This window comes from Chiloscyllium plagiosum, unplaced genomic scaffold, assembly GCF_037043375.1.
Source record: "Chiloscyllium plagiosum isolate Xiang-an unplaced genomic scaffold, Cpla_swu_hap1 HiC_scaffold_8, whole genome shotgun sequence".
Lineage (NCBI taxonomy): Eukaryota > Metazoa > Chordata > Chondrichthyes > Orectolobiformes > Hemiscylliidae > Chiloscyllium > Chiloscyllium plagiosum.
This window is the reverse complement of record NW_028270146.1, coordinates 88,303,135-88,317,240: the sequence shown is the minus strand read 5'-3', so window position 1 is coordinate 88,317,240 and position 14,106 is coordinate 88,303,135. Positions and strand designations below refer to the sequence as shown.

General features: G+C 39.4%; 1 protein-coding gene across 4 annotated transcripts in view; it reads right to left on the bottom strand.

The window, feature by feature from the left end:
* Positions 1-14,106, bottom strand: part of pcnx1 (pecanex 1) — a 281,427-nt gene that overhangs the window by 169,509 nt on the left and 97,812 nt on the right. For all 4 annotated transcript variants that reach the window (XM_043698139.2, XM_043698140.2, XM_043698143.2 and 1 more), the window contains 2 exons: positions 13,558-13,597; positions 2,314-2,403 (listed from right to left, as the gene is read on the bottom strand). In XM_043698139.2, the coding sequence (XP_043554074.2) occupies positions 2,314-2,403; positions 13,558-13,597 (130 nt within the window). The remainder of the gene's footprint in view (positions 1-2,313; positions 2,404-13,557; positions 13,598-14,106) is intronic.

Genomic DNA, 14,106 nt, shown 5'->3' with positions numbered 1-14,106 from the left:
TGATTTCAGGTTTTTACAATTTATATTAATGGCATAGAAGTGACCCACAAGCCATATCTAGCTTTACCAACAAAGCTAAGTGGGAAAGTAAGCTGTGGGGTGGACACATGGGACAACATTGCCAATCTATTTATTTAACATTAAAACTGTGCCCAATGATCTGAAAAGAATTGAAGACAGAGGATACATGAGCAGGCAATATAACGAAAGAGGGAGTTTAATGTGGGACAATGAGCTAAGTCATCAGAAAAACTGATTATTGTAAATTTCAACTATTGATCTGTCACGCAACACGTTTCAGATTGCCTTTTCGAACACCCAAGTACAATTTTAGCTAACAGTTATCCTTTCCCTGTCCTGTTAGCTATATCCTCTATTAGTCAAGCTGAACTTTATGAAACATGCTAACTCTGCTTGATTACATCAAAATTTTCTTAAGTGCATTGTCAAAGCTTACTTAAAAATAAATTTCAGCATTTTTGTGAGTACCGATGTCAAGTTAACTAGCTGATCATTTCATTTTTTTTTCTGTTCTTGTTTCTTGAATAGCGGTGTAACATTTGGAAACTCTCAATCCATTTGAGCCATTCTACAATCCAAAAAATATTTAGGAAATTTAATCACAGAACAGATAGAAACAGGACAGTCACTATCCCTACAGCTATCTTAAAACCCAAGGATGTAGACCACCAGGTCAGTGTTTAGTCATTTTAGTTTCTACAGCTCTTATTATTTGTTTGTTTATTTATTTAAATATTTAAAGTTTCTGGATCCTATTACTCCCTTAATCACCTTATAGATTTGCTATGGTAAATTATTTGTCCAATATTTCTGCCTCATTTTCCATAATAATTTCTCCTAAAGACTAAAGTCTATTTTAACTAATCTCCTTCTTGCATACACGCACACAACAGTTCCTACATGCTATTTTTATATTCATAGCTACTTTACTCCTACATTATTTTTTCCTTTCATCTCAACTGTTGTGGGTGGCACGGTGGCACAGTGGTTAGCACTGTTGCCTCACAGCGCCAGAGACCCGGGTTCAATTCCCGCCTCAGGCGACTGACTGTGTGGAGTTTGCACATTTTCCCCGTGTCTGCGTGGGTTTCCTCCGGGTGCTCCGGTTTCCTCCCACAGTCCAAAAATATGCAGGTCAGGTGAATTGGCCATGCTAAATTGCCCGTAGTGTTAGGTGCAGGGGTAAATGTAGGGGAATGGGTCTGGGTGGGTTGCGCTTTGGCGGGTCGGTGTGGACTTGTTGGGCCGAAGGGCCTGTTTCCACACTGGAAGTAATCTAATCTAATCTAATCTTTTAGGTTGCCCTTTCCTGACTTATAAAGACCTTCCAATGCTCAGGCTTGTGACACTCTTCTCAATAATACACACAAACCTTAATCTGTATCATCCTTCACTTTCCTGGTAAGCCACTGATCATCTTCCAGATGTCATTGCTAATTTTATTTGTCCACTGACCTGAAAACTTAATTCCTCCATGTTTATTACTTGCCTTTGTTACAAGATCCAATTATTCCTTGTTTTAAGTACTGTCAACAGTATAACCTTTGTTTGAGGGAGTCTATAAATTACTCTCACGAAAATTTCCTGACCTTTGTTATTCTTAATCTCCCCCAATAGCGATCCTATTTCCTGATCTTCTGAGCCGAGATCTTTTCTTTCTACTGTCCTTATGTCATCCTTTATTATCAAGTGATTCTTCATTTTGCACTCTATTTTGCTCAAACATAGTCAAGTCGCAATCGCATCTCTATAAACAAGATTAGATGAAACCTATTTATCTCTTTTTGCACCGCTTGTTTGGCCATCTTATTGTGAATGCGTTGTCCATTCCAATAAAGTCATTTTTTTTAAAAACCACTATGGTTACATGGACCTTGTATGCTGACACACTCTTACCATAAGTCCCACCCTTCCTATGCAATGCAATTGGTTTCACTCAAATCATTGCACTACTCTTTTGCTTTGACTATTCCCTTTAGAATCACTTCTCACTCTTTGTCAGCATTGTCAGCATATACATAGATATTATTCTCAAGATTCTGAATGCTCCATCAAATCTTTACACAATTTAATTAAGCTAACTTATCAGATGCATGTTTATTGTGAAGTTAAACCTTATGATAACAGATCAGGGTTAAATTTCATTATTCCTCAAAAACTGTAGTGCAACAATAAACTGGCAATTTTATATGAAATGAAATAGAATGTCAGCAAAATTCTGTGCAATCTTTCATAAATGTAAGAAAATGTTTTGTATTGTTTGCTAGTCAAATCACTGCAGTCCAAGCTCACCTTGTTCATCATTCGCATCTTTGTACAAACTGCAGCTCTGACCCAGGCTCAAACTAACATCTTCAGAAGTTTTTGCAGTTTCTTCATCTCCTACAGTGGACACACACAAAAAAACAGTCAATCTTCCAAATGATTGAAATAATGTAGAACATAGAACAGTACAACACAGGAACAACCCTTTGTCTGTGCTAACCATGAAACCATTCTAAACTAATCTCATCTTCCTGCACATGGTTCATATCCCTCTACCTATCTGTCTGTCTATATGCCTGTCTAAATGCTTCTTAAACATTGCTACTATATCTGTTTCTACCACCTCCCCTAGCACCGAGTTCCAGCCAACTACCTCCTTCTAAATTAAAAAACGTTGCCTCGCTCACCTCTTCGAAACTTTCCAACTCTCACTTTATACCTATGCCCTTAGTATTTGACATTTCCACTCTGGAGAAAAGACACCAACTATTCACCTTATCCATGCCTCGCATAATTTTATATACTTCTATCGGGTTGCCCCTCAAGCTCCGACGCTCTGGTGAAAACAATCTAAGTTTGTCCAACATATTATAGCTAATACACCCAATCCAGGCAATATTCTGGGAAACCTCTTTTGTACCTTCTCCAAAGCCTCCACTTCCTTCCTATAGTGTGACAACCATAACTATACACAATAAACCAAATGTCTAACTAAAATTCTATGTTGATGCAACATGACCTGTCAACTTATGTATTTAGTGCCCTGACTGATAAAGGCAAGCATGCTGCATGCCTTCTTTACCATCTTATACACTTGTGTTGCCACTTTCAGGGAGCTATGGATTTGCACCCCAATATTTCTCTGCATATCAATGCTCTTAAGGGTCTTGCATTTACTGTATTCTTTCCTCTTTCTTTTGACCTCCCAAAATATGTCACCTCACTCGTGTCTGGATAAAATTCATGTACCATTTCTCTGCCCAACTTTCAAACTGATCAATACCTTTTTTAATTCACTCATGGGATGTGGGCATCACTGGGTGGCTAGCATTTATTGCCCATCTCTAGCTTCTCTTGAATCGCTGCAGTCCATGTGCTGCAATTGATCCACAATGCCGTTATGGAGAGAACTTAGCGACAGTGAAGGAAATGGTGATATATTTCCAAGACAGGATGGAGAGTGGCTTGGAAGGGAACGTCCAGGTGATAGTGTTCCCATGTATTTGCTACTTTTGTCCTTCTAGATGGAAGTGGTCATGGTTTAGAAGGTGCTGCCTAAGGATCTTTGGTGAATTTCTGCAGTGCACCTTGTATACAGTATACAATGCTACTACTGAGCATCAGTGGCGGATGAGTGGGTGCTCATGAATGTATGAGGAGAAAGTGAGGTCTGCAGATGCTGGAGATCAGAGCTGAAAATGTGTTGCTGGAAAAGCGCAGCAGGTCAGGCAGCATCCAGGGAACAGGAGAATCGACGTTTCGGGCATGCCCTTCTTCAGGAATTTCATGAATGTATACCAATCAAGCAAACTGCTTTGTCCTGAATGATGTCAAGTTTGAATGTTGTTGGAGCCAAACCCATCCAGACAAGTGGGGAGCTTCATCACACTCCAGACTTGTACTTTGTAGATGGTGGACAGGCTTTGGGGAGTCAGTAGGCAGATTACTTGCCATAGTATTACTAGTCTCTGACCTGTTCTTGGATTCAGTGTGTTTATGGCCAGTTGAGATTTCTGGTCAATGGTAAACCTCAAGGTATTGATCGTGGGGGATTCAATGATGGTAATACCATTGGATGTCAAGGGCAGTGGTTAGATTGTCTCTTATTGGAGAGGTCATTACCTGGCATTTGTGTGGTGCAAATAATGCTTGCGGCTTATCTGCCCAACCTAAATATTGCCGAAGTCTTCCTGCAATTGAACATGGACTGCTTTTGTATTTGAGGAGTCTCAAATAGTGCCGAGCATTGTGCAATCAACAGTGAACAAGCCCATTTCTGACCTTATGATGCAGGGAACTGATGAAGCAACTAAAGACATTTGCTCCAATGGAATTCCTGGAGATATCCTGGAACTGAGATGACTGACCTCCAACAACCACAACCATTTTCTTATGTGCCAGGTACGACTCCAACCAGTGGAGAGTTTGCCCCTGATACCAGTTTTGGTAGGATGCATCTTGATGCCACACTTGGTTGAAAGTGGCCTTGAAGTCAAGGGCTGTCACTCTCACCTTACCTCTGGAATTCAGCTCTATCTTTTGCTGTATCCTTCCTCATTATCGACAACTCCACCAATTCTCATGTTGTCTGCAAATTTATTAAACATACTACCGACATTTTCATCCAAATCATTTACTAAAATTACAACACTGATCCTAGCAGAACACCATTGGTCATAGACCTCCAGTCAGAAAAACATACCCCACAGTCACCCTCAGTCGTACATGACCAAGCCAATTTTGTATCCAACTTACCATGGATCCCATGTGTCTTAATTTTCTGGACCAGCCTACCTTGAGTGACCTAGTCAAATGCTTAAGTAAAGTCCATATAGACAGCATACACCCCCTACATGCGCAAATCCTATAGATTACTTCCTTGAAAATTTCAAATCAACTTCTGCCCTCACAAAATCATGCTGATGATCCCCAATAAGTCCATTCTTCTCCAAATGGGAGTATATCATGTTCCTAAGAATATTCTCCAATAATTCCCCTACTACTGATATAATGCTCACCAGCCTATAATCTTTAGATCATCCTGTTACTCTTCTTAAACAAAAAGAATAATACTATCTATTCTCCAGTCTCCTGGGGAGGCTCCAGAAACCTCCTCCCTTGCCTTCCTCAGTATCCTGGGATAGATCCTATCAGGCTCTGGGGATTTATCTACCATAATGTGTTGCAAGACACCCAACACCACTACCTCATTACGATCAATATGCCCTAGAATATGAACATACCCCTCCTGAATTTTCCCATTATCCATGTCATTCTTTATCCTGTGAATCAATGGTGACTTTCCCTTCAGAAAACATTTCACCACGCATGACTAAGTATTCCGCTTGTACGAATACAGAGTTACAATGATTTTATGGGCCAATCCAGAATGCCGGCTCAAGTACAATCTGCAAGAATGCTTCAGTATTCATGTATTATCCCTCCTACAAGATAACTGAGGAGAAAAACCCACAGTATGGTGAATTGTGAACCAGGAAGAAAAATAATGACTGTTAAGTCATACAGACAGTAGAGAAAAAGTACACCTCCTACATTTGCCAACCATTTTATCTGGTATATGCTGCTTTTATTTTTTCATATCAACTTCATGCCCTTTTAAAGAACCCCTGGTAATTTATAAAATAATTGCTGAATCTTTCCACATCATGATTTATCATCAATCATGCTGATGATCCCCAATAAGTCCATTCTTATTTATTACTTGAACACAAGGTAATTGTAATACAAAGTTATCTCTAACATTTCTGGTTAAGTTCTCCACCCTTTAAAACAGAATGAATCTCCTTTTATAACCTTACGTAAGTGAACTCATTGCCAGTGGCATAAAGCTTTGATGATCAGAACTAAAATCTGAAACAGGACTCGAAGTTTCCATTGGCCAGTTTGTCTGGGGTTGAATCACTTCCACTTTTCAGTAAGCTGAGCACAGCAATGAGCCAGTTTGCCTATGAATATCACTTTTGTCTCTGCTTTCTTACTTTGAATGATCAATTTTCATGAACCACAAATTTTCATTCCACTGATTAACACCGCAAGGTGTACTTTATTTATTTGAAAAATTATCTTCCTAAAGGGTAAGTTCAAGTAGTAAGTTTTATTAATTGAAAAGTAAATCTTGAGGTTTTAAAACCTGACTTGCCATGTGATGGAACCTTTTCTGATGCTGAGGTATAACTCAGTATTTTGAAATCTTGATATGCAATTTGGCTCAGAGTTAATAATAGCTTCAAACAAAAAAAAAAATCACACAACTAGAAAAGTAAATCATCACTGAAAACCTTAGCTCATGCACCAGCAATATTTAAGAAATAAAGTTAAGTTTTACTCAAGTATTTCATGTGTCTTTGAGCTCTATGTTTTACCCAGTTAAGAAATTTTGCATTATCATATGTTAGCAGTGAGTCAATTGCACAACTGACTTGATGATGATTCACTATGTTTTATTGGCAAGCATATGGAAGTCACATTGCTATTTAAAATCAGGTGGAAAATTGGATTCTACTGTTTTGTTATAGCACATTGCTGCACCAACACTTCTAGAAACTGGCATTCCAAAATTTTGAATACCAGGTTGCAAAGTCTCAGTTGTACTTTTATAAAGTAGATAAACCTCACAGCAGCAAGACAACAAATAATCAATGCCTTGCTAAACCCAAAGTAACATCAGTTCAATTGCACAGCACAGAACGTGTTTTGTAAGATGCCAATAGCTTATCAACATAATTTTGTCTTACACCCTATCGTTACACAATGGTAATCTGAAGCATTTGCTGAATACACTTGAAGTGGCACTGAGCAGAATTATGTACATCAAAACATATAAAAATATCATAAAATGGCAATAGTTTAATGCTAAATTCATTTCAAAATATTTATGAATGGCACACCAAACTCACTCTGGCTTATCAAGTACTACATAGAAGCATAGAGAATAGAGGCAGGAATGGGTCATTTGACGTTTCTAGGCAAATATATCAATTGTATTGGATATCTTCAATAATTTGTTATTCATTTTCGACAATAAATTGTATTGAACAAAACAATCCACAAACCAATTTTCCCAATTTTAAATCAAATCCTAAAAAACATTTAACAGCAGTAAATTCAGTTCAAAGTCCAATCAAATTGAACTCAGTCACCACCTTTGCAGGTGGACTCTCACAATTGCATAAATATGCTTGATACAATCCTTTAATTACCACACTTTTCTCCTTCCATGAAATGCCAACTATTAATTAAGGGATCTGTTGATGCAGGATAAGTTATTAAAAAATTGAATGATTTTGAATGCGAGTTTCAGAGACCAGGGGATAGAAGGAGGTTAGCTACTTTTATTTTCCTTAAAGATCATGCCATTCTTCGGGTGAACCTGCTCAGTGCAGATTCCAAGTGTTCAATTTCACCCTAAGCTGACCAGATATCTCAACAATCCTCAAAGCTATCCACTTTAATTCTCAGCCCATACTTGACCCCACAACAACTCTCACTGCAACTTCAGATTTAATTTCACTAATAGCCTCAACAAAAATTTCAAGCTCCAAGGGGCAGCACGGGCTCAGTGGTTAGCACTGCTGCCTCTCAGCGCCAGGGACAGGGGTTTGTTCCTAGTCTCGGGTAACTGTCTGTGTAGAGTTTGCACATTCTCCCTGTGTATGCATGGGCTTCCTCTGGATGCTCTGTTTTCCTGCCACACTCTAAAGGTGTGCAGGTTCGGTGAGTGAACTGGCCATGCCAAATTGTCCATAGTGTTCAAGGATGTGTTGGTTATGTGCATTAGTCAGAGGTAAATGTATAGTAATGGGGGGACGGGAATGGTCTGGGTGGGATAGTCTTCGGAATTTGGTGCAGACTTGTTGGGCCAAATGGCCTGTTTCCACGCTAGAGGGATTCTACGAGAGCTCCAGTTTTCATTAGTTCTAACTCATCCAAATTTCCTCCTGTCCACAATTTCATGCATCAAGTTCAGTTCACTCCTAACCCATTCTTTTTTGCGTACTTGCTCCATTACCCCATTTATTGCTGTGGTTCTGTTCGCTGAGCTGGAAGTTTTTGTTGCAAACGTTTCGTCCCCTGTCTCGGTGACATCCTCAGTACTTGGGAGTCTCCTGTGAAGCGCTTCTGTGGTGCTTCCTCCGGCATTTATAGTGTGGCCTGTCCCTGCCGCTTCCGGTTGTCAGTTTCAGCTGTCCGCTGTAGTGGCCGGTATATTGGGTCCAGGTCGATGTGTTTGTTGATGGAGTTTGTGGATGAGTGCCACGCTTCTAGGAATTCCCTCGCTGTTCTTTGTTTGGCTTGCCCTATAATGGTAGTGTTGTTCCAGTCGAATTCATGTTGCTTGTCGTCTGCGTGTGTGGCTACTAGGGATAGCTGGTCGTGTCGTTTCGTGGCTAGTTGATGTTCGTGGATGCGAATCGTTAGCTGTCTTCCGGTTTGTCCTATACAGTGTTTTGTGCAGTCCTTGCATGGGATTTTGTACACTACATTAGTTTTGCTCATGTTGGGTATCGGGTCCTTCGTTCTGGTGAGTTGTTGTCTGAGTGTGGCTGTTGGTTTGTGTGCTGTTATAAGTCCTAGTGGTCGCAGTAGTCTGGCTGTCAGTTCAGAGATGTTCTTGATGTATGGTAGTGTGACTAGTCCTTTGGGTTGCGGCATGTCCTCGTTCCGTTGTCTTTCCCTTAGGCATCTGTTGATGAAATTGCGAGGATATCCGTTTTTGGCGAATACCTTGTATAGGTGTTCCTCTTCTTCTTTTTGCAGTTCTGGTGTGCTGCAGTGTGTTGTGGCCCTTTTGAATAGTGTCTTGATGCAACTTCGTTTGTGAGTATTGGGGTGGTTGCTTTCATAGTTCAGGACTTGGTCTGTGTGTGTGGCTTTCCTGTGTACCTTTGTGGTGAATTCTCCGTTTGGGGTTATCTGTACCATCACGTCTAGGAATGGGAGTTGGTTGTCCTTTTCTTCCTCTCTCGTGAATTGGATTCCTGTGAGTGTGGAGTTGATGATCCGGTGTGTTTTCTCTATTTCTGTGTTTTTAATTATTACAAAGGTGTCATCTACGTATCTGACCCAGAGTTTGGGTTGAAGACACTATTCAAAAGGGCCACAACACACTGCAGCACACCAGAACTGCAAAAAGAGGAAGAGGAACACCTATACAAGGTATTCGCCAAAAACGGATATCCTCGCAATTTCATCAACAGATGCCTAAGGGAAAGACAACGGAACGAGGACATGCCGCAACCCAAAGGACTAGCCACACTACCATACATCAAGAACATCTCTGAACTGACAGCCAGACTACTGTGACCACTAGGACTTATAACAGCACACAAACCAACAGCCACACTCAGACAACAACTCACCAGAATGAAGGACCCGATACCCAGCATGAGCAAAACTAATGTAGTGTACAAAATCCCATGCAAGGACTGCACAAAACACTATATAGGACAAACAGGAAAACAGCTAACGATCCGCATCCACGAACATCAACTAGCCACGAAACGACACGACCAGCTATCCCTAGTAGCCACACACGCAGACGACAAGCAACATGAATTCGACTGGGACAACACTACCATTATAGGGCAAGCCAAACAAAGAACAGCCAGGGAATTCCTAGAAGCGTGGCACTCATCCACAAACTCCATCAACAAACACATCGACCTGGACCCAATATACCGGCCACTACAGCGGACAGCTGAAACTGACAACCGGAAGCGGCAGGGACAGGCCACTATAAATGCCGGAGGAAACACCACAGAAGCGCTTCACAGGAGGCTCCCAAGCACTGAGGATGTCACCTAGACAGGGGACGAAACGTTTGCAACAAAAACTTCCAGCTCGGCGAACAGAACCACAGCAACGAGCACCCGAGCTACAAATCTTCTCACAAACTTTGTACCCCATTTATTTTCATCGCTTATGAATACATTTTTAGTCTCATACTTCATTTCAGAAATCGGCTCTAGCCCTCCAGGTTTATGACACTGGTTTAGATTACTTGTCCATCTCTCCATTACATGGAAGTTTTACCAAAACCATCTCTCAAAATATTCTTCCCACAAAGTTAAAAATCACACAACACAAGGTTATAGTCCAACAGGTTTAATTGGAAGCACACTAGCTTTCGGAGCGCTGCTCCTTCATCAGGCGATTGCCCAAATCATTCTCCAAATCATTCTTCCCACAACACCTTCATCTTCCTACCTCTACCCCCATTTTGAAATGCTTTTTCAAAATCCCTTTCTGGACACACTTTCTCCTAACCTTTCAATTATTGATCAGTACTCACTCCTCTGAACTAAGTTAGGACATTAATATATAAAAGGGAACAAAATAAATGGAACTGAATGCATTCCTTTCTATTCATAAATCTCAATGTTGATCACTTGTGCCATGAAGCATCCCCAATTTTCAAAGCAGAAAATGAACTTTTTTTACAGCTGCCTCAAACTTACTCTTATATTGGGCACAAGGGGACAGGTGAGATCAACCCACAAAAGATTCTCTCCTTTGCTTCTTAACAAGAAGTAACTGACCTCTTGCTTTTTACCCACTACGCACCACACTTCAGTGATGTTAGATCTCGATCCACATTGCACCAATAAATGGTACCACGCACAAGGACTCATTTACACGGCATCAAGGTATAACACCGATTTAGAGCTTCAAGTCAACATGAGTAATTGATAAACAATAGTCCATAATCAACTTACTTCTCCAAAAGTCAAAAAGGACTTGTTCTGCAAAAAGGTCACCCATTCTGCATTGGGTCTCCCCAATACAAAGCAGATTGTGAGCAGCAAATACAGAAGGCTAAACTGAAAAGTACATGCAAACCCATCACAACTGAACCAAGATTAAATGTTGAAAAAAATAGCCCTACAACAGAGAAACAGTGGAAAGGTCAAGGCAATTGGTGCAGATGTGTAATGAAAGCTATCAGGATATATGTGGAACTTGACCTCATCTTTGTAACTGTCATCAAAAGGCAGCAGGCACATTAGAAGATAGATCCTCAAGGAAGCCTAGCTCTGTTGGTGTTTGTAGTTCCTTCAAGCTAGGATTTCTGCTTCATGATACACCATATCCATCTGTTTTGTACCATTCTTAAATATACAAAGCCTACAAACACATTCTGCCATTTGTTAACCAACTACATCAACAGCTTCTATTTCTGCTGCCCTCCATTTTGTCCTCTTGACGAGATCTGTAGGTTTTCAGTTCTGACTAAATGCCTGACATTGTCTCTTCTTGATGCTACTTTTGCTATTTCCTGCACCTCTTCATTTTCCTTAAATTTACATATGAAATTTTAAGCATAAATATACACCTCTCTGTTAACTTCCAAAGATTTTTATTTATTGCCAGGTTCCTACGGCATAGAGGAAAATGGATAGTTTGCAGCATCTTAAGTGTGTTTTCTCCGTTATAAAGTTTGGCTTCTTTTGTAATCGCACCTTTCATCGTCACAAAATTGTATTTGGTTATCACTATCCTCCTTACGGCTGCATTACATCTGCCATCTTCTGTTATAATTTCTCCGAGATATATAAACTTATTTATTTGTTCCAGTGTGACACCACTCACTACAACCTTCACTTAAGTTTGTTTTCAAATTAATTCATGGGATTGGGTGTTGCTGGCCAGTCCAGTATTTATTGCCCATGGCTGGTTGCCCTTGAGAAGGTAACGCCTTGTGGAACTCTCCAGTCCATGTAGACTCACAATGCCAAGAGGGAGGGAGTTCTAGGATTTTAACCCAGTGACACTGAAAGAACAACAAAATATTTCCGAGTCATGGTGGAAGTAGCTTGGACGGGAACTTGTGGACTGATGGTGTTCATTCATGTATCTATGCCCTTGTCCTAATACATTCCATTATAACTTCCATTGCTGGTTGTCTTTTCAGTACTTATACTCAATTTAAATTCAAAACTTCTAGACTTTTAAACTTTTGTTTTGCTGATGGTGTATGATATTTTGTAGAAGGCTTTCTGATTCTGCAAGTCGTGGCTTGTTGTCAGCATACTGGAATTTATGTTTGTGCCCCTATTTTTGCACCTGTAAGGACATCCAACTCTCAGTAAATTAGCTTTGTGTACAATTTGACACATAGCCGTATTATCCTCCAGTCTTCAGTGAAACAGATGTGATTGCCCCTCTTCTGGCCAAATGTTACTGTTTGGTGCCAAAATAGACAGCGGATTTATCTCACCTTTACTGCCAATATCACCTTTCAGCAATACATGTATCAACTTTGGAAATAAAAACAATAAAACAGTTTCATAAGCTATGGAGCATACATAAATATTCTTGTTTACTTCTAGATATTTATCAAAGATTGTTCTCAAGAGGTCTAACAAAAACAAAAACAGTGACAGCACAAGAAGGGAAATCATTGCTGGAGTTATCTGTCCATGATCAAAATAAGTAGAATCAAGTAAGGTTAGTCCTACTCAATTGAAGAACAGTGAACTGAATGAGGTCAATAGGTGGAGAACAGTCAAGTGGGATAATACATCATGGTCACAATTATATCGAAGATGACATTGAATGGAGCCATTTTGATATTGTGGAGTTGTTAAAATAAAAGTGTGTTAATGGGCAAGTTAAGCACAGAATTAAGTGGAGTCAACACTTAAAAGTTTTTTGAAAGGAGGGTGGTTTGAGATTACATGAGTGCCTGCAAATACAAAGATCAAAGAGATTGGGACAATGCCATTTCAAATAATACCCCAATATCTTTAAATATCCACCCGAATGAAAGCCTTGGTTTTTCAAACAAAGATGCTACTTTTGATCTACTTGTTCCCATATTGGACTGAAATGGCAACCTACATTACGTATTTGTACTCTGTAATAGGATGCAAACCTGAACCTTATGACTTATTGGTATTTTGTTATTTTATTAATGTAAATCTCCATTGAAAGGTCAATTAATAGTCAATCTTTGTAAAATTAAAGAAATAAAAATTACAACTACTGGTAAACTGAAGGGTTACCAAAGAAAATTCCCAAAGAGTAATAAATACAAACAGACTGGCGTTTGTTAAAATCCTGCACACAAAGTTTTTCCATTCCTACTGAAAACACTATTCAGGAAGCAGGCTTTCATGTCAAGGTGCCTTAAGGGATTTATCAGACCAATCGTATACACTCATTTTCTGCCTGTTCCTAAATGTGCTGGTTTTGTGGCAGTAGAGTAGCATTACATTTAAGCAGGGTTGAAGAATCTGCCTCTCAGTTACTATACCCCCTTACAGGCTTTTCTTTTAGTTGCAGTAAAGATTAACATATGAAAGCATTTGACTTCTACTTCTAGCTTTTGATAACATCTTGACAAGGAGGTCAAAGCAACCCTCCAAATCAAAAAAATCGAGGATTCAAATGCTTATATTTTGACCACTCACGAGCAAAGTACAGTACTACATAAGCAAATTATCACACATTACTTCAGTACAATTCAGGCACATTGAACCCTACCAGAAAATTTAAAATCTTCAACTCATTAGACAGGCGATCTCATACCTTTCATACTCAATGTTGCTCCAGTTTGAGGCTGCATAACCTGTTCAACAAAGGATTAGAATTAATTAAAAAGGTACAAACTTTAAAATCCAGCTTTCTTTCCTCATATCCAATTATTAACAACAAAATATGCCAGTTTAAACATTAAACATTAATCAAAATGTTAAAAAGACAACACTTCCTAGAGGGTCACAAATGGTATAGTACTCCAGTCAATGCACATTTTAAACAAAAAAATTCAAAGTAATGCGTTTTTCAATTTCAGGGACGGATTCCAATGATTTCAAAAAGAAAGTTGATCTGTAAATTCATTATTTAATTTTGAATGAAAATATTACTTTTGAGATTTTAACCATGCATATGGAGTTGAAAAGGTTTTAAAATGGTGCTATAATTCAGTGTCCTCCTGAACTTGCGCTCAGTTTTTAGTACCAGAATCAAAATTCTGAAGGAAATACAGAGCTTGTATACATTGCTACAATTAACCAGTCTCCACAATCTGAAATAAATATGGACCAAATTTAGCAGACATCTGAAAACAAATGCATT